The 21988-nt window shown below is 35.3% G+C and overlaps 1 protein-coding gene across 2 annotated transcripts in view; it reads right to left on the reverse strand.

The window, feature by feature from the left end:
* Positions 1-21429, reverse strand: part of Gabrg2 (gamma-aminobutyric acid type A receptor subunit gamma 2) — an 88669-nt gene extending 67240 nt beyond the window's left edge. For both annotated transcript variants that reach the window (NM_183327.2, NM_001393775.1), the window contains 1 exon segment: positions 21070-21429. In NM_183327.2, the coding sequence (NP_899156.1) occupies positions 21070-21173 (104 nt within the window). In that variant the 5' untranslated portion in view covers positions 21174-21429.
* Positions 21430-21988: the final 559 nt, after the last annotated feature.

A 21988-nucleotide genomic window follows, 5' to 3' on the forward strand; every position in this document is an offset into this window, starting at 1 on the left:
ACTTAAAAACAGATGTTGTGGCCCATACATATACAGCCACCCAATTAGACAAGATGGATGAAGCAAAGAAGTGCAGACCGACAGGAGCCGGATGTAGATCGCTCCTGAGAGACACAGCCAGAATACAGCAAATATAGAGGCGAATGCCAGCAGCAAACCACTGAACTGAGAATAGGTCCCCTATTGAAGGAATCAGAGAAAGAACTGGAAGAGCTTGAAGGGGCTCGAGACCCCAAAAGTACAACAATGCCAAGCAACCAGAGCTTCCAGGGACTAAGCCACTACCTAAATACTATACATGGACTGACCCTGGACTCTGACCCCATAGGTAGCAATGAATATCCTAGTAAGAGCACCAGTGGAAGGGGAAGCCCTGGGTCCTGCTAAGACTGAACCCCCAGTGAACTAGTCTATGGGGGGAGGGCGGCAATGGGGGGAGGGTTGGGAGGGGAACACCCATAAGGAAGGGGAGAGGGGAGGGGGATGTTTGCCCGGAAACCGGGAAAGGGAATAACACTCGAAATGTATATAAGAAATACTCAAGTTAATAAAAAAAAAATAATCAAAAAAAAAAACCAAAAAAAAAAACAGATGTTTTCCAGGAAGAAAAATAATGAGCCCCTATATTATAAATAAATGAAATTTAGCTTCTCTACAGCTCTCCCAGCTGAGATCTAAATTAAAGGGGATGATGCATGATCTGGGATCATTTCCAGATTTGTCTTGAGAAAAATAAAGGGAAACAATTTCCCTCGTTCATGGTAGGCTGTTTCTTCTGGACTTTGGAATTGGGACTCCTGTATTTACAGATGGGCTATGACAATGTCTGACCAACAAGTGAGGCACCTTGTGAAATTGCGAGCATGCCTGGGCACAAAGAGACGGGTAACTATTTAAGAAAATCCATTTAACTGTTATGTTGCCTGGAAAGCAAACATAAAGTTGGAAATCTAAGTTCAGGATCCAGTGAGAGTCCCCTGGGAACTACGTAGAGTTCGCATTATTTGTGGTACCTTTGAATTTAAAAAGACTTCCTTAGAGAGGGGAAGAAATGCAATCAAAATTATTCTTAAATTAATTATCACAATTTAAAAAAATCAACCTGAATGGCGTGTCTATGGAGCATGTCCACAAACCTTCAGTCTTCTCATTTGTGAAAAGCTAAGGAGCCTTAAGGCTCTTTAACCAAGAAGTGTCGGCAACCAGCCTACAGAACTCAGTGGAGTTTCTGGAAATGCTGACCTCTAAGATCCATCTACAGTCATAAGTGAGGCTCTTTTTAAAATTCCATAATCCCTGCAATTTCTTTTATAAATTTCTGTTCCCAGTCTCCCTTAGTCATTTGAATCAGTGTCTCCATGTTTTAAATCATGGCATTCATTTTTATTTCCATTTTTACAAATTTATAAATGATTTAAACTAAGCTATAACTATAAACATTAACTCATTTTGAAACTGATAATGTGTTATTTACAAAAAAGGCAGGACTTGTAAATAAAAGTACAATTAGAATTGCATAAACATTTCTAAATATTTGATTTCTGTACATATTTGGGGTGCTTGCAGTAAAAATTAAATAGCCTGAAGGAGTTTTATATATTTATCTACATCATATTCTAAAAGATTTACTACAGCTCAAAGTTAAATAGGGGGAGTCTCTATTGCACTCACCCAGCATAAAAGAGCAGACAATCAAGAATTAAACCGCATGTGCTGCTTAAATGAGCTGTTATTTAAATCCATTCATATTCACTGCCTCATATATGTATTCCATATTTTCTTTCTCTAATATAGGTAATGTATTCAAATAAAATAACAGAGGGAATCTCATTTATTTTTATGCTTAAAATACTGTTAAACCACTCATGCTAGTGAGGTTTAAAATCCATGCACTGATACTATGTTGGTACTGATTGCAGACTTATTTTATAGACACAATTATTTATGTGCACAATATTTTGCATGTCGTTATACATCCCCTGGTCATGGATTTTTAGAAAAGTGACAGCTTTGAATGGTTTATATTAAAAATTCTTGTACATTGGAGGTTTGCTCTGTTAATTTTATCTTTAGGGATAGAGAATTACCTCAGCCATGCACTGCCATACCTGGCTTTACAAAGACTCTGGAAATCTGAATGGAGATGTGTAACTGATCCACTGAGCCCTTTTGTTAGGCTAGAAATAAGCAATGTGGGGTGGGGGATTTAGCTCAGTGGTAGAGCACTTGCCTAGCAAGCGCAAGGCCCTCGGTTTGGTCCCCAGCTCCGAAAAAAATAAGTAAGAAAGAAAGAAAGAAAGAAAGAAAGAAAGAAAGAAAGAAAGAAAGAAAGAAGGAAGGAAGGAAGGAAGGAAGGAAAGAAAGGAAGGAAGGAAGGAAGAAAGAAAGAAATAAGCAATGAGTCTTTGTGGGTGCATACTTGGTTTTTATCATTGAAATATAACAATAGCAAATATAGATATTATTAAATATTCAAAGTATTATAAAAAAACTAAAAACCTCAATGTGTCTCTCATTTACGTTGTAAATATGAGTGCTTTTATAGCTGCCATCTTCAGAAATCATTACACACATTCAAAATTATCAATAGGCACTTTGGCTTGGTTTGTCAAATACATAAGCTATAATCTATGTACTGCAAGACTTTGAAAATAAATAAAGATTAAAACAGAGACTGAAGGAACACCCATTCAGAGCCTGCCCCACATGTGGCCCATACATATACAGCCACCCAATTAGACAAGATGGATGAAGCAAAGAAGTGCAGACCGACAGGAGCCGGATGTAGATCGCTCCTGAGAGACACAGCCAGAATACAGCAAATATAGAGGCGAATGCCAGCAGCAAACCACTGAACTGAGAATAGGTCCCCTATTGAAGGAATCAGAGAAAGAACTGGAAGATCATGAAGGGGCTCGAGACCCCAAAAGTACAACAATGCCAAGCAACCAGAGCTTCCAGGGACTAAGCCACTACCTAAAGACTATACATGGACTGACCCTGGACTCTGACCCCATAGGTAGCAATGAATATCCTAGTAAGAGCACCAGTGGAAGGGGAAGCCCTGGGTCCTGCTAAGACTGAACCCCCAGTGAACTAGTCTATGGGGGAAGGGCGGCAATGGGAGGAGGGTTGGGAGGGGAACACCCATAAGGAAGGGGAGGGGGGAGGGGGATGTTTGCCCGGAAACCGGGAAAGGGAATAACACTCGAAATGTATATAAGAAATACTCAAGTTAATAAAAAAAAAAAAAAAGAAAGAAAAAAAAAAGAAAAAAAAAGAAAATAAATTAGGATAAAAGAACCCTCTATTGCAGTGGTTCTCAACCTTCCTGATGCTATGACCCTTTAATACAGTTCCTCACTATGCGTTGACTCCCCAACCACAAAATTATTTTTGTCGTTGCTTTATGACTGTAAATTTGTTATGTTACAAACTGTAAAGCAAATACATGTGTTTTCCAAATATCTTATGGGACCCTTATATGAATGAAAGGCTCCTTCATCCTCCCCAAAGGTTGTGACCCCCAGATAAGAACTGATACTCTATGTGTAGTCATCAAAGAGACAACACAGATAAATGATTCTTCCAGCTCGTTTTCCCTTAGGAGAATAAATTAGTTTATAACTGAGCCCAGTGAACACTATGGAACCTTCAGCAGAAAGTTAATAAAGTTCACATTTTGTAAACTTCACAGTGTAGACAACAATGACTTGATATGCCCTTGCTGGGAAATAGCAGTAAACTTTGCAGTCTAAGTTAATGGATGTGATCAGCTGCCTTGTTTCAACTTGTGTTGTTTGGAGAGCAAAGCTCTCATATAAGAAAGAGAGCTGAATGAGCTAGAGGATAGATCTGAAGAGGGAGGATGTAGTAGAAGATTCACAACCACTTGGACTAGAGACATTGAGAACCTATGAGAGTGTACGAGAATCAGGACATAGTGCTGGGATCTTGGATCCATCCTACTTTCTAGGCAAACTGAAACTCTTGGAAGACATCTTGGTTTTCATGAATAGAGGATTCAAGATGGCAGCAGTTCCATTTGAAGAGCCTTCAATAGTCTGTGCATTTGTTTCCTGGATGAATGTGTAGCTGACCTTCATAGCCATTGCTAAGAAGGGTTCAATGAATGGATAAAAAAAGCATACATGCATCTAGATAATTCTGAGAGTGCATAAGCCAGCTTAGAATGATTTTCTTAGCTCACTTGTAGCTCGGTTCTTGGAAATAGGTTTGTATCTGTTAATAAGTATGTATATTGGTTAGGCAATTGTCATACATACTGTCCAGCACATAAAATGAAAAATGTTTATTAACAACATATTACAAATAAGTTTCATTAGCTGAAATGAATCATGAAGACAAGTGTCAGAACCTTCCTTTTCTGCTCCCTTGTCTAAGTTCTTCATAGAAATAAACATTTATAAAAGTTTGCTTTAAAGAGAGGATGTTTACTTTCCAAACAGGCACAGAAAGTCTCACTGTGTGTTTCATCGAGGATGGTGTACACTAAGACAACATTGCCAGCTAGATGGTGAATTTAATTATTTATCCTGTACTAAATTCTGAGTTAGAATTAGCTTCCCAAAATGTATCTGCTTCAGATAAAGCAAATGAATATTGGAATATAGGAAGTGATAGGGTCAAGCATGAAGGCAACCTCTATACTTGCAAAGAACAAAGAGTTTCTACAGGCAAAGAATAGTCAGTCGATGTTCTAGGATTACTACCATGATCCAGTTGCTCTGACACAGACCTCTTATCATGGTTTGTTTTTATTTTGCTTTGACTCTTTTCTCCCAAATTGCGCAATGACATGGAGTGTTTATGTTTAATATATCTGTGGGAGAAAAATAGTTTGCTATTATCTCTCTGTCCTGGGCATCTGTACCTCTTATAATGCAGTCCTTCTGTTATTTTATTCCAGAAAGATATACATGCCCATAGCATCTTGAATTTAGGCATAAAGACATCTATAGACCCATTCCTAAGTTGACCCATAGATAGAAATGAATATACGCCAAATTGCCAGTAGAGTTGTTTCATAAAATGTGTGATGTTCTTGGAATGAAGTGCAATCAATGTCATGGAATGAAGTTGCTGGATGTCAAAGAAGTTAACAAGATGTGGGTACCGACAACAAAACAAACTCAAAAATAGAATTCTCAACAAAATATGATGTGCATACAAACATATACAAACATGATGTAAAGTTTAATGTAGGATAAAGTATTTGTGATAGCATGAGGATAGCCATTCATTAGAGACAAAGGGAGAGAAGAAAGATTAGCAAGTAGATGAAGGTATTTCCTGGATTTTTGTATAATATTTTCTTTTTAGAGATGGTTAAGACATAAACTTTTGCTCCTTTGTGCAATACACAATTTCTATTTTCACCTTGCTCACTTATTTACATTTAATTTCTCAAAAAGACAGCTTAAAATTACCAAATTAACCACAAAAGTTAGGAAAATTAGACTCCCATTAGCTATTTCTGACCTTAATAGCATCTTTCCAAAATCATCCAACTGCCTGGCATTTGCTAAGATAGCCATTTAAAATCATTTTAAAATATTGAATGGCTCAATAATAGCATGTGTTATTTGTAAAATTAGTTAAAATCTGTAAGTTAATTTTCTCCTAATAGTTTTATACAACAATTAAAGGTTATGCAGATGATCTTCCCATTATACTGTATTTCCTATCAGCCATTGTTCTTCTCATTAAGTGCCAACCAACCCTTCTGTGTGGACAAGCAATTGATGCATTGACATACTCTAGATGTAGGTTTTAGGTCCCAACAGCACAAGTTCAAGACCAGAACATGCAACAAATTCTAAAGCCATCTCAACTATGACAGTTCTCTCATAAGATGGAAACTAAAGAGTTGATTTTAAACAGGGTTAGGAAGAAATATAAATGGATAATTACTAATAGGCAGTTTTCCTTGTCAATTTATTTATTAGAAAAAAATCAATGTCCTTATTTAGAAAACTGAGAAAAATACTATTTTTTTGACAATTGTGATGGGGATAAAACCCAGCATTTTCTGTAAGCAAGCAAGCATCCTCCCAAATCAGCTATAGCCCATCATCAGACTCTGCACTCCTTGTTCTGATCCAGCATGAAAATCAAAGATAAATTTTAACAATAACAACATGCAAGACCTAAAAGTGATCATATGTACCACTAAGAATAAGTTCAAAGAAAAAATAATTTATATTTTTATATATGTTCACTATTGTACTCCAGATTTCATAATGCTGCCTCTTCTACAACATATACTCAAACACAATCTAGACAACTCATTTTTAATCCTGCATATTAAAATTATGTAAAGGTCCTTATACAAATACAAATATTAGCAGAACTTTTTATACTTGGTGACCTAACTGATCAAAGCTGAAATCAAACCAACGGTATTCAAGTGATAGGGAGGTGTAGGAAATGTAAGAGCCCTTGAAAAAGAATAAAACAATTTCTTGGATAACCGTTTTTAAACATTTAAAACTTCTTTAATTCACTTTTGATATAAATAACAATTGGTTTTTTGTATACAACTCAAAACACACTGTCAATCAAAAATATCACTGTCTTTAATATTTGCGTCCTACTAATTCAGTCCCTATTTAACTTAAACCTTTCTAATCATTCTGAGAAAACAAACCATTTGGAATGTCATGTAGACATAGTATCAAAAGACATTAAAAAGATATGTAGCATGTTTCACTGTTTTTAATATTCTTTCAGCGTATATAATCATATTTGGTAAAGTCTCAGTTGTCTGTAATTGGCGTTCAATGATTGTTTTCAGTGTGCTAATCTGCTTTGTAAAGTGAGCAAAAACAAAATCAAATTTTCTGATAGATAAAAACCATGTAATAAAAACATAGTAACATTGTTCTGGTTTTATTGCAACTACTTTGGAGCTAGCTGTCTTCTATTATGAAAAGTGATACTAATTTTTAGTTTTTAGTATTTTTAAATGAATATGCTGAGGTTATAAAATTACACCAAACTACTAGCACTGGAGATTTAAAAAAATCCAGTAAATAATGGGATGGAGACATGGTTCAGTGGTTCTGAGGAAATAGTACTCTTCCAGAAGGCCTGACTCAGATCCTACAGCCCACATTGGTTAGCTCGTAACAGCCTGCACTCCCAGCTCCCGGGAACCCTAGATCTCTGGCATCTATGTCACCTGTACTCACACAAAAATACTCATATATGTACACTTATGCATGCACACACAAACACACACATGCACTGCACATGCTGGAATTAAAATGTGATAAACCTAAAGCATAAAAATTCATATTCAAAATGTAAATAGCCACAGGACATTTAGTTGCTGTGAAATCATGAGAGTGGCTGAATTTCAAAAGTAACGTTTTAGAGGTTTAGATTTTTTTCAACCTTCAGTTAATCAGCTTGGATTTGAGACTCGTATGCAAGACAAAGCTGTAGGTAGGAAAAGAAAGTGATAGGTGTTGTGCTGGTATCAAACACCTCTATTTTTATTTGTGGAGAAAAACACTTGAACAAGTAGAGAAAGGCAGCACTTAACATGAAAGACAATCCTCTGTCATTCTCTTAGAGTGTGAATAATCTGTCTCCCAGTGCAACTAACTTGACACTGAGGTTAAATCTACTGAAGTGCCTCTCTCCACTTTAAATCTCAATGTTTTGTGAGAAAGATGAGCCTTTTCTTCCAGAACAACCACTATTTCAAGCAATGGATAATACTTTTGTTCTCTTTTCTGTCAAAAATAAAAAGAAGGAGCTAGAAAGATGGCTCAGAAGTTAAGAGAGATGGCTGCTCTTCCAGAGGTCCTGAGTTCAATTCCCAGCAACCACATGGTAACTCGTAACCCTCTGTAATGGGATCTGATGCTCTCATCTGATGTCCAAGGACAGATACAGTGTACTCATATACATAAAGTAAAAAAGAAAATTCAAGAAAAGGAAGAAAAAGAAAATATAAATAAACTCCTACATATACACCAGCACAAATATTATGTATTTACAACAGAACCATAGATGCACAGAAAAATCTGTGCATCCTCCCAAATTGTCTGTGTGTCAAGGGCAAAACTGTCCCATGTCTAGTGAAGTCTGACGCTCCCTGAGAGCGGGTATAAGAAAGAAAAGGTTGGCATTTTTTCTCATGTAATGTCTGCAAAATATCCAGAAATGTAGTTAAATGCACCAAGTTCAAAGTCATTCAAACAAGGTTTTATTGATGCACTCATCTAGAATCTCCAGAATATTGTCTATCCTACTGTGTCTGAACTGGGCATTTACCTGATGAATACTAGTTCAGGACGCTGAATTCTTATGGGCTTTCTCTTTCACAAGTTTGGGTGAATTTCAAAGGATCTCATTTGCCTTTATATTTGATCTTGGTTCCTAGGGTTCCAGCAACGAATGTTTTATTACTGATTTAGTATAGTGGTTTTGTAACTTTGTTAGACAATTTACGTATTTATTTTTGGTGCTTAGATAGTACATTGCTTTTCCTTTTACCTCTTTATGCAAGTTAATTTCAGCAATGTTAACACAGACCTCTACTCTCAGCAAAACACGAGAGAATATGTGTCAGCAAAATATGAGTGATAGTGTCCTAGTTAGCCTTTTCTAATATGGAAATGGCTGTGAAGGTTAAACATGTTTTAAGCTACCATGTTGATTTCATTAGAAAATAAAAAATTATATTAATAAAAGGTGGTTTTATGATTCATTTATTAATGAATTGATAACTTTCACCTTGTCATAAGGTTAGAGCCATTAAGTCATTCTGAATTAATATTATTGTGTAGTTAAAAAACAAAAATAAATCAAGTCATAATTCGGGGCATTTGAACTTACTTTGGTGATAATATCAGATGAGGAAGTGGTAGAAAGACAGGGGAATCTGTTGTCAGCTTCAGGTGGTATTGGATGATATCCTTAGCTTTGGGGTTTACAGAAGCTAGTGACCTGCTGAATTCTCCAAACCTTTTTAACTGGCCAGTCAAGAGGCACTGGGCAGCTGATGACAACTAAAAGAACTGAAGGAGTCTACAAAAAATTTGAATCTGAAGTTTTAAAAACTCCATCTTGCCCAAATCACAAAGTCAATCTTCAGCATAGATGAATCTTACTTTTGTTAAATTTAGTCCACACTAATTAATTTTATACGTAATAAATTAAAACGTATCTATTAATCCTCTCCATGACAAGTCCTTAGAATTTTTAAATCAATCAACTAATACAAAATGTAATTAGTGTACGAGAAATTCCTTACTGTTTTTCCACAGTAAAAATTTTAGCACCATGTAACTAAATTTGTTTAAACAAGTCAGTGAATATGCAGAGAGAGATGCTTTGATAACTACTATAAATAATTCTGTTTGAAATAACTGGACTGTTATGACAATTAAGATGATTTCGACCTTGAGATTTCTGAGATAGCAGGAAGCCAATAGTTAGTAAGTTAATTGTCAAGTGATTGGAGATTGGTGTGTGAACTACCAAATTCATCATTCTGCACATCTCTTCCTTAAGAACGAGACGGATACCCTGAAATATTCTCACCAACACCAAGCCTTCACCTGAGCTACCGTTTAAATTTATACTGTAGCTGTAAGTCTTGGCACTAAGAAATAGTTTCTGGCTACCCAAATTCTTTCTTTTGAGTTTTCTACCTTTGTTTACAACTGGTCAAACATCTGGATTTAGTTTAGTGTTCAAATTATGTCAAAATCCTATTTCCTTAAGGTCCTTGCATTTGCTCTCACCTCAAACCATTCTAATTATAAGTATGATGTTTACTCAACCCCATAATAATTTCAACTCTTAAAATAATCACTGTAACTTTTTATTCGTTGTCCAGAATAATTTTATTTTCAATCATATTACAAACCTTATTTGATCTGTCTGTAATACCTATTGTAAGGAAGTGCCGTTATTGTGCGTGTGTGTGTGTTTTCTTTTTTAGTTTATTGTTGTTTTATTGTTTGTTTTTCTCTTTACTGTCTTCCTTTATGCTGCAAGGCTGGTGTGTGTGTGTGTGTGTGTGTGTGTGTGTGTGTGTGTGTGTGTGTGTCTGTGTATGTTTCCATCTTATATTGAAAATAAAACAGGACCAAGATATCTAGGAGTGTAATGAATATTTACTAAAGGCAGAGGAACCAGGCCATGGAGTGATGGAATGGATTTATCTTCTTTAATTTCCACTTTTGTTCCACAATCAGCTGAGTACTTAAGAGTTCAGAAAAGACACATATTTGGCCATGTCTGCCAGGGGAACATGAATGGAACTTTGTAGATGTAGTTGTATAAAAACGACAGAGGATAAAGTATATTACTTATACAACTTCCTGGAGTCATGTGAAATAAGTGAAACAAGCCAGTAACTGACTGTCAGTAAAATTATAAAGGTAAACTTATAACATCATCATATGTAATCCAACACTACATTTTAAAGACAGGTTTTATTCTGAAATATTAGTACCATAAGAACAAGTGCTTATCTTATTTAGCTCTGTTTTTTAGCACTTGTCATAACACTAGGAACAGAGCCTATATAACATCTTGAAACTACGACAATGAGTTTTAGGAAGAACTTCTTTGTTGAATCTGTGAAGCTGTAAATGACCTACTTGCCAGAGAATAACCTGGAAAACCTTCAAAAACTGTCAAGAATATTATCAACAATATTTGAATACTTACATATCTGTGATTTTATAGCAGTTAATTTTATTTGGTATATATATTTAATACTCTAAATTCTATAAATTCTCTCTGTGTGTGTGTGTGTTGGCACTTTATTCATTTTTTGTTTTCAAAAATAAATATTAGGTGTGTGAATATTATCTGAGTCAATACCTTCATCTTAAAGCCTGAAATATAATACAAGTGTGCAAACAACTCTAAAATTCTGAGGTAACTCATGAGAATTTCATTGAAAGATAGCATTCCTCAAAGAAAATGAGAAGTAGATAATCAACTCATATACAGCAAATGTAGAGAAAAACAGAAAACGAACCTAGTGTTTAAAGGCATCTAATTACATTCTGTGTGGCAAACAAAAAGCTCTGCCATACAGCAGAACTCTCTCATTGGGAGCATGCCATACTAAGGTTCTACAGGATTGTGAGAAACAAGGTTCTGTTCATGTATATTAGTCACAACCTATGATACGTTTATACAGAAGTCCCAGGAGACTAAGTCAACACTTTTCTTTTGAACACTGTCACATGTCAGGGTCTGTCTGGGTAACCTCCAGCATAAGGCACGAGTGATTGAAAGTATATTACTTAATGACTTTAAATATCTGTAGAACATCATGCCACTTAGAGACTCTGGACAATAAGTGCCCACCTAAGCTGCTCATATATGTGTTTCTGAGGAAATCTGAGGAAGACCTATCTATTTCATGCTGCTAGCTTTTGGATAATTGATTATATAGATGCATGATATTTTGTAAACATTACATTCTAAAGCTGTGAAATTTGCACTTTGAAATTTTCACTGTTGGACACTGGAAAACTCTTCTACGAAATGATTGTAGTGCTACAACACAGCTATTTTCATATCTAAGATTTTCACCGAGACAAATTAAAACACAGTCTCAAAAGTACTTTCATAGTAATGTAGATGGCAACATTGTCACATAAACTTCAATGCAGACACACCATGACGATGGCTAGAATCGCTTCTTGGCCTTTTGGCTAAGATCAAGTGAAGATGGCTAGATATATTAAAACTCAACATTAAAAAGATTTTACAGTACATGAACCATTGTATCTCAAATGATTGTGTTGAAAAATACAGCAAGCATAAAGAAAATACATAAACACTCAGTTTCATTAATATTAATGTTAAAAGTAGAAATCTATGGCCACTTATATTAGAAAAATGCTACCAAAAAAACTCATCTAACTATCCTTTAAATCCTGAAACACTGATTTGATTGGGTTTTTATTGAACATGCAAGTTTCGGAGCTTTTTCTGCTCTGTCACAAATGAATTGATGGGAAGCAAACATGGGGTTAGAAAGGTATTTTTGGTGCTGTTTCGGTAACCTAGGTGACAGATGATTTCCCCCTGCTATGATGACATCAATGAGGCACAAGAAAATTGGAGAGCTATTCAAGACTGTGAGGGGGTTGGGGATTTAGCTGGGGGTTGGGGATTTAGCTCAGTGGTAGAGCGCTTGCCTAGGAAGCGCAAGGCCCTGGGTTCGGGCCTCTCACCTCTCCCAGTACCCTCTAACTATAAGTGCATATATTCTAACAAAAATGAATTGACTGTCCAGATAGGCAAACCAAGTATGTCCTCAGTAATGACTTTAGTAATTTTGCTTAATGAACAAATGTCAGTATTTTGATACCATCTACTGGAAAATAATTATCTCTCTAGTTTTATTTGGGGTTGTTATAATCAGGGAGGAGCCACACAACATACATTCTTATTAGATCTTTGCCACATTGTTAGAGATAGTTTCTGGTTCACAGAAATAACACACTTAAAGTGAGTAGTGCAGATATTGTAGAAATTACAGACTTTTCCTAGGATTAATTATGTTACTGCAGTCAAAAGAAGAGAATTTATAAAATTTAGAAATTAAAGTAATTAGAAGACTTAAAAATATGTATTTTGCATGCTTACAAAATTTAGAGTTAAGAAGGGGAGACAGGATTACTGAGTTAGAGAGAAACATTGAAGAAATAGCATAGATTCAGGAAATGTAGTAACAGCAGTAACAGGCACAAGTACAGCCTTCAGTCACCACTCAAAGTAACCATAGAGAAATGATCGCCTGCCTTTTTACATAAGTGGCTGGGGCTTCATATGTAAGTAAATGCCTAACTACAAATGAGTGTCTAGCCAGATACAACTCAGTAGTTGGCCCTCTTAAAGACGTCATCATACTTTAGAATGAACTGTCTTGTTACAGCATGTTTTTTCTTGGTTTGTAGCCAGACTTGAGGGATATAAAGTTTAAAAGAAAGAGTCTTTTGAAAATAAAAGTATTTTTCTTTCTTTCTTTTCTAAGTAAAGAAGTCTTACAGAGAAAATTTAATGTCTCTCATTATTTAATTAAATAAATTTAAATTATTGAGCACGTATTGGAGGAGGCAAACAAGTTCATTAAAATTATCTTTCCCGAGACAGATAGTAAGCAAATATATATGTATATAATATATATTTATATATTATATATATATTTTAACATGGTTTGTTAAATGAAAAAAGAGTGTATCTTAAATGAGCATTTCAGTAGATATGCCTGTCCACTGATCAAGTATTCCACTCTTGTAGTTTAGCAATTATTCATTTATTATTTGTTTATTCATGAATAGCGAAAAGCCATTGCTTAAGAAAGCAGTTAGCTTGTTGATATGACTAATAACCTTTACTTTTACCAAAATATTATATATTGGAAATGCTAAACTTAAATAAAATTAAAATAAAAACTGTAGAGGCACTAAAAATTTCTTGTGTGTACTCTTATATGATACTTGGTTTTGCACTTCAAATATGAATGCCTCCATTCCTGTAGTTTTGGTTTTGTTCTATCCAAATGATCTTGCTTTAAATACTTCTGGAGTAAACTAGAGAATACTGTTGATATGCATACTTAAGGTGGTCATGGTATCTTCTATGACTGAATTTGACCATGTATATAGAACTAACAAAGGCTAAGAAAAGATATATCAGTTAGAGATAATGAGAAATATATATTATTTATAACTATATATTACTTATAAGTATATATTTTTCCATTTATATAACCAAATGTCTAGTTTATATTACTATACTATAATATGTTACATAATGCAATTATGTATTATTTTGACATATTTTAAATTATATAACATACACATATATAACACACAACGCATTCAAGTTTTGGGAATTTAATCTATGGCAAGTCAGTGCCATAGGGCACAGGGTAGCTTTAATCACTGACTTTTGTTTCTGTTGTTCTGTTTTGGGTTTATTTTTTAACTAGATATTTTCTAAGTATTAAGATGACATTTCAAAGCATGTATACTCTTCTTCAAAAATAAACCCCATTAATTTATAATTTTCCTATATGTATGAAATATGGCTATAGAAGTATATTTAAAACTTTGAGCAACAATAAAAGAAAAGGGTGTTATCATAGTAAAACTGTAACTAGATGCTTATAGATGGATTTTCAAATGCTTGTGAATGATAGGCTCTCTGTCCTATGTTTTCCTATCACTACAATTCTACCCTACTCTCTAACAGCAACATGCAGCATACAAGCATCTCTTATCTGGATGAAGTTTAATAATTATTTCTATACCTTTCTGGTCGTGTCGCTTTAGACGACAACTCAGAATGTCAAGAACAGATCTTCTAGCCTAAACTGCTCTATAACTCTTACTTAGATAATACAGTAAATCTCACACAAATATTGTCCCTTTAATAAATTAAGAAAATTTCTTTAAATTTTTGCTTTTTGTTTAGAGATAAGGTCTTACTATGTTGCCTGTTCTGTCCTGAAATTCACCACATTGACTAGGCTGGCCTTGAACTCAGAAACTTTCTAGTGCCATGGAATTAAGAAATGAACCACCATGCTAGACTAATTTATATCAAGCTTTGTGTATAGAGTGTTTAACAACTAGGTATTTTAGGTATATTTTCAAAGGCAACTTATAAAATGACTAATATGTACCAAACAGCAAAAAGACCATTATCATTTACTTTCTCTAACACAAGTGTATATTGAATATTGACAAGGTATATTTAGTGGTATTTTTGAAACACTTTACCTAAATTTGACCCAATAAATTACAGAATTTACTTTCTATTTGACCTACTACATAGACTTTTTTCTGTAACTGAACTTATATTCACTGCAGGGTTTCAATTACTACCAAGGATTCTTGCTTTTAAAAACATCCCTTGTTTTGCCCACTACTATGTTATTTTCTGTTCTTATGGTTTTCTTTATGAATGGGTGGAGAGTGTAATGTCAAGGTTACTTATTTCCCATTTGCATGGTACTTTATCTATGCACAGCTATACAATGATCTTATAATAATATAGAATTATTACCGTGTTTATATACACTTATGTAATACTACAAGGATTAATATGATTTGGAGTTGAATTTTATTTTTACCCTAAGCCACTAATATGGAACTTAAAAAGGGCTTTTATTATTTTCCTTTATAAAATATTCGACCTCCAGTATGTGGATCTAATGAGAAAGGAAAAACTCTCCCAGGAATGTGATGTGAAGAGGCCTCTTTGTTTCAAAACAATCAATGTGATTTCTTATACCTGGAGTTGCTTTTAGGTCACTGTACTTGAAGAGACCACAGTCTGTACAATAGTAATGAAACAACGGGAATCTCGGACCTCGCTAGCTGCTATGTAGGAACTCCTAAGCAGTCTCTTGACTCTGCTTTCTTCTTCGTTATGACAACTCTTGAAAGGAGAAAGCAGTATCTTTCTATTCTAACCTGCAAGTCTGGTGAAGATGTAGGGACTATTGATATAAACATTCTAGTAAGACTGAAACCTATTATCAACTCTTAGAACTTCATTTTCTCCTAGAAGTAAAAATGTTTGTGTCTCAATATTGGGATATCCCATAGCAATACTAATTAAGTAACCTCTAGCATGATGGAGGTAATAAAAAAGTCAAAATCATATCCTTTAATATACACATATTTTAAAGTTAAGTTTCTAGCCAGTGATAAAATACTGTCATTTCCCCTTTAATATTTGGTACTATTAAATCAATTTCAACTTTTTATCTTTCACTTTTCTAGGACTTTTTGTAAGGAAATTGAAGAAAAACACTGAGAAAATTTTCCTGTGGGTTTTCTCAATAAAAGACATAGTGGTGATGACGTTTAACTATTTTAAATGGTGATGACATTTAAACTAATAAATTAAGTTAAATATGTGTGATCATAAAAGAAATGTATTTTTCCAAATACAAATTCCAATCTGGTGCATTTGGTATGTTCTTAAGTATACAATGCTACTGAATATTAAGGTTTGCCTAAGTATGTTGGTCTATAGACCACAGTGTGATTTCATTTAATGACAGTATAATGGGTAAAGACTAAGATCCCAAGAAATCCTCCAAAAATTTTGGGTTAAACATTTTAATTTATCTGAGGGACATTTTGACATAATATATATTTTCTAGACTCTGTAAAATTGGTACATACTTGTGATTTTTCAGAAACAACTTTTCTAAATTGATCACAAAAGTCTTAACTCAACCGTCTGGAAGTTCAAGCAGTATGGGTGTCAAAACAATCTGGATTTCAATTTAGACAATTATCCCATGATTATTTTTGTTTAGACTGATGCCAAAAGGAAAAAAAATCATCTCACTGGAGACATGGCTCATTTAGTATCTCTATGTTCTAGAACCAATTCCCAGCATGAGGCATCTTATGGGTAACTAGTGAAAGAAAAGACATCTTCGAAATCAGCAATAAAATAGGCATACTTTAAATTTACTTCTGTCATGTATGTAAATATAGTGAGCTTTATACGTGTATGCCAATTGTATGTCATCTTCGCTATGGTCCGGGGAAATAGTGATCACCACCAGGCTTGAGAAACTAGATAACAGAATTACAGAACAGATGAAGGGGTTTGCTGAGGATACAAAAAAAATCAGGAGTAACAACATGAGAATGTACGTGGTTTCACATGGAAAGATATGTGCGCATCGTGATAGTTAAACAGGGCACATGTGCACAGTAAGTGCGGAAATGTGTGCACATAGAAAGTACAACTGTTTGTATTTTAAATCAGCTGCTATTACCTGTGGTGTTATTGATTGCAATTACCTGCCCTCTGTTCTGGTAAGTATGGTAGCTTGACGAGACTGCTTGAGAGACATTTACATTGTGCTTAAATTTTTAAACATCTCTGTTTGACAAGCTAAGAAGCTATATCCAACAAGCAACCATGAGCCTGGTAGCACAAAACAAACTACAAGAATCATGTCCCTACAATCAGTCTTGACTTACTTTTAATTTGAGTGGAAATTATACAATATGTAACCATGTTTTTACCATTAAATTTTCTGTGACTTAATTAAGTATGGACATAAGCCATTTGTGCAGCTAATTGTCTAAGTGAAACCTAATTTTTTAAACTGGTGTGGAGCAACGGTCTATAAACCAACCTAGAGTCCCAGTATGAGCTACACATACTGAGACATTAAATGCAAAACAAAAGCAAAAAATACAAAAACATAGTTTGGAAATCCCAGCCTGTTATCCAGGTGTTTGATCTATGGTGTGGTGGAGAAAGAATTCTTGGAAAATCTGAGTCATACATATGTCCTCTTTTTTTAACTTTTCACGTGGTTGCTTAAGGCAGACTAATTGGAATCCTGGGTGGAAAACCAAAACAATTAATTATATGTGCTTATGAAAAGCAAAAGTAGTTTTCAAGATAAAACAAGGTAAAGAATGTGTACAGATGTAGAGTAACAGGCTCACCCGCGGAGATTAACTCTGTAAACAAGTTGGAAGAAATTGGAAAAGTGCAGTATTTCTTTTATGTTTATGGTTTGCAAAAATTAAAATCTGTATAAAGCATAATTATGGCATGAAAAACTTTCACGATTTTCAATATTTCATATGAAACATTTTATTCAGCAACAGCTAAGAACAGAAATAAACATAAACTTTAAAAAGATATTCAATAAAATATGTATGAATGTGACAATGATTAATTTACAGAGAGGTCATAATTTGAAATAGATCAAGGGGAGAGTATATGAGATGGCTGGAAATATATAAGAGAGAGGGGAATTATTTATGTTGAAATCCAAAATTAAATACAGTAAAAAACTGGAAACTACTATGAAAAATTAAAATTGAAATTGATTATCAACAGTTCAAGCTAATTTGTTTCTGACCAATCTAATTCTTTGAAAATAATTATCTATCAATCCAAATATAGTATAAGATAGTTTTTGATAATCAAAATGAAATGAAATGCCTTCTTTCATATAAAAATTTCCTATGCTCATTTATTTCTGTTGTATTTTATGTTTCTACCTTTTAAAACTGGAACAGAGTAAAGTTATATTAAAATAATTTACCAAATTTTTAAAATTTGTCTTAAAACATACTTGCCAATATATGTATTTGAGGTATATAGAATTTGGGACTATATTTACATAGACATTTACATAGGTACATATGCTAAAATTTTTCAAGAACATTTTACACATGATACAAATATAGTAAAATCATGGTTTTTATGAGTGATTTATTTACAATTAGAATGCTTATGGATATTCAACTAATTTATGGTGCCAGGCGAGTAAAACTTAGGGTTGAAAATATTTACATATATTAACTATGACAATAAGTGAACTTTTCTAAACAGGCAGACGAAAGGCCTATTTCTTTAACGGGAGCTCTGAGAACTTGTTAAAATTAACATTCTTAGACTTCACTCAGACCTCATGACTCAGAAACATCATCCAGTGTGTGGTTTAGGAATTTCCATTTTAGTAAGTCCCCAAGTGATTCTCACAAGTTGTAAACAAGAAACATGGAAGTTGAGCAAACTTAAGTTTGTGAAATTCTCACTGTAAGGAAAAGTATAAGCTTCTAATATGCTCATTCTGGTGCTTTGTTTTAAGATTTATTTTGCTTTGATGTAGACATAATCTAATGAGTTTAGTCATTTAATAGGAGAGAAAGCTTATTCAGAGATTTATAAATAAAAATGTACATTAAACATTTTTTTCTTCTCCTACAATGTTCAGTACCTTTCACCTGCTATTGTTCACAACATAGACCCTCAGGGTCCCATATTTTTCTTCAATATTATTGTAATCACTCTCATCAACCTCTGGACCACCTTTAGAGATCAAGGTTTCAGTTTTCCATACTCGGCCTTTAAGATAGAACGTTTATGGGGCTGCAGCACATTAAACTCGGATCACATACACTGCACCAAACTACAGTGGTTGCTTCCTCTTTACTTACTGTGAGGATACAAAAAAATTTGTCTAGAGTTCTAATAACACATAAATCCCAACATTTAAAACTATGATAAAGGCCATCTAGGCTACTCTTATCATTGTAATATGTAACATCAAGTTTCAGTTTTTAGATGATACTGGATTCAAAAAGTGAGGCCATTAGAGGGGAAAAAAACTGTCATAAATACTGTCACACACATCTAATAATAAAGTAATATTTTTGGATTAAAATAGAATGTTTAGAGATGAAATACATAAGAATATACTCAGGCAGTTAGTTACAAATTGTTTACTAAAAGGAATGGAAATAAGAAAAACAGATACATCTAGATTTTATTCCACAGGTTCCATGGGTTGAAGAAATACAGGGAAGGTAGGCCTAATTTTCTGATTTCTCTGATCTCCAAAACAAAGTTAACTAACTTTCATAAAATGTGTAATAGGAAAATGTGTGATGATTCTGAATAGAAAATATTTTAATGGTTTTACTACGGTTTGTGACTTACAATATTATTCCCGGTAAGTGTTCCTCTCCTCTTCTGGGAAAACTTCTTCAGTTCTTAATGAAACTATCTACTATGATCAATGTTTATTGTCAAAGAAAAATTAAACAAAAAAAGTGGGGACGGGGTATGAGCTAAGCACATGCTGCCTGCCTGAATCAAGAAAGTGCAACTTTTACTCTTTGCTTCGCTTGACTCTCCTTTGCGTCCAAAATCAACATGTTCTGTTCCCAATACTAGAGAAAGAAGGTCAGAGAAATGGATAGATATCTCTAACAAGGCCGAAAAGTAGTTAAACCACAACTCCTTAGCCTTATTATTATTATTATTACAACTACTACATCAGCTTCCAAGGAAACTCTGAAGGAGTGCCTTGATATTTTTCATAGATTCTATTATCAGAGATTGGGGAGGCCACAACCATAGGAGTAGCTTGTACAGTGGTTTGTTTCAAAATGTGAAATACAAATGCATGCTATGGAAAGTGTGGACTTCTAGCCTGCTGTTAGTTCTTGTTGGAAACTGTGATGTGGCCAGGGTTGCACTGTTCTTGGAGGGATTCTACTCTCATGGGCTTAGTTCAGGGAAGTACTTAATAATCTAGAAGAAACACTTTTCAGGGAGCACCCATGCTCAGGAATTTGACCAGTTCTCCCCACTATTGTTTGTGCAGGAAGACTGTAAATCACTCATGCATACTTCACAATTTGGGCACTGCATTCACTTGGTTGAGCATGTTTTCAAGACTGCAGCCAGGCCAACTCTGTTCCAGGTACATTTCCTAAACATTCATTGAACTATATTCACTACCTCATGTGCAGTAGTCCCCCTCCCATCTGAAGGTAGGAGTAGCAATAACCAGTGCCGGGTCCCCAGGCTTCTCTGCTGTGTCTTGGCCCACTGGCCTGACTACATGGATGTCCTTTGTAGATTTAGGGATGCTGTATGGTTTGACAAGCCTCTTCCCATAGGGCCCTTAGCTAGATCGCTGTCCTTGGTGCTGAATCGTATTTGCCCATCGAGATTCAGCTGCTGGGTCAGTGGGGCTGCATAGAAAACCTGGCTGACTGAAAGCTCAGGTGCACGACCAAAGAAGACTGTAGTATATAATAGAAACAGATCTGTCCCCGCCCCCCAGTCCTCCCTCACACAGATCACGCTTGTGTTCGCCAGGACCCCATTTGTAATTTTCTCTTCCAGACCCCCACCCAAATGCCTTCAATATGGCCTCGAATGCCGGTGTGCAAGCACAGCCCACTTCATATCAGATTGCAGCAAATTCAAAACCTATTCCCGGAACACGGAATCTATGAAATGAGCTTTAGCGCTTTGAAACAAAACACAAACAAATAAAACCTAGTTCAATAACAAATAAACCAATATGTCCTTCCTCTCTCTCCCCCGTCTCTCTCCTACCCTATATAGTCACTCTTCACTAAATTATAAAGCTGAAATCCCAAGAGTGTCCCAAATCTGGGTGGTCTCCCTGCTTCCAAAACCCTATCTCTCCCCCATACCTCTCTAGAGCCAAACAATGCTGAAAACGGCCCATCTTACCCTGGGTAGAGCGATAGCAGGAGCAGAATCCACAGCGTCATTTTCTGTGAAAATACAGGAGAGTAGACTGTGCTTCCAGTGCTCCATGTATTTGGCGAACTCATCGCTTTTTTTTCCTCTCGCCTCTCGCCTCTGGGTTGCAGAAGAATCCCTCCCCCTTTGTATTATTATTATGCTGATGATTTGATGCTGGCTCCCCCCACCTGCCTCTAGTAGGTCCCGTCACTCAGGAGATGTATTGCTACCTGCTTCAAAATTAATATTCAGGGGGCAGAAATAAAGATCAGTACAAACGCTTGCAGATACCATCAAAGCGTCAGCTCAGGCAGCGGCTCCCAAGTCTGCGAGGATAATAGAATTGAGGCAGGGGGATGGGATACACGCAGAGATGCACACAGGAAGGCAAATGAGAGAAACAGAAAGGTGCTCACATGCATGCCCTATGCACGCACAGGAATTCCCGGGGGTCCATCCTTTTACGTTTGTTTATCTATTTGCTCTCTTTTCATTTCTTTCTTTCCTTTTAGACGGGACTGTGTTCTCTTTGTCTGCCTCTGCTGTGTGTTTGTTTGAAAGAAATAGGAAAAAAAATCGCTCACTAGAGGCTTTGCCCGATTAAATCACACAGATTAACTGTGAGGTCAAAGTGGAAGAGATGTGAGGCTGCAGGAAGAATTAACACACGCATGAATTCTTGCCAGCACTTTTTAACCCTTTCCTGTGCGACATACTAGGATTTCCATTCACGGGATGAAGAAGATGCTTTACTACTCCTAGGAACAGAATCTCTAGAGAGAGGGTTGCTCTATTTGAGAACAATCTTGCAAACTTAAATCATTTCATTGTTTGGGGGAGGGGCAACATGCAGTGATAAAGAAGCATCTGTGCTTAGTGAGCCATTCTTCTGAGAGAAAGGTTT

This window comes from Rattus norvegicus, chromosome 10 (genome assembly GCF_021556685.1).
Source record: "Rattus norvegicus strain SHRSP/BbbUtx chromosome 10, alternate assembly SHRSP_T2T, whole genome shotgun sequence".
NCBI classification, from domain to species: Eukaryota; Metazoa; Chordata; class Mammalia; order Rodentia; family Muridae; genus Rattus; species Rattus norvegicus.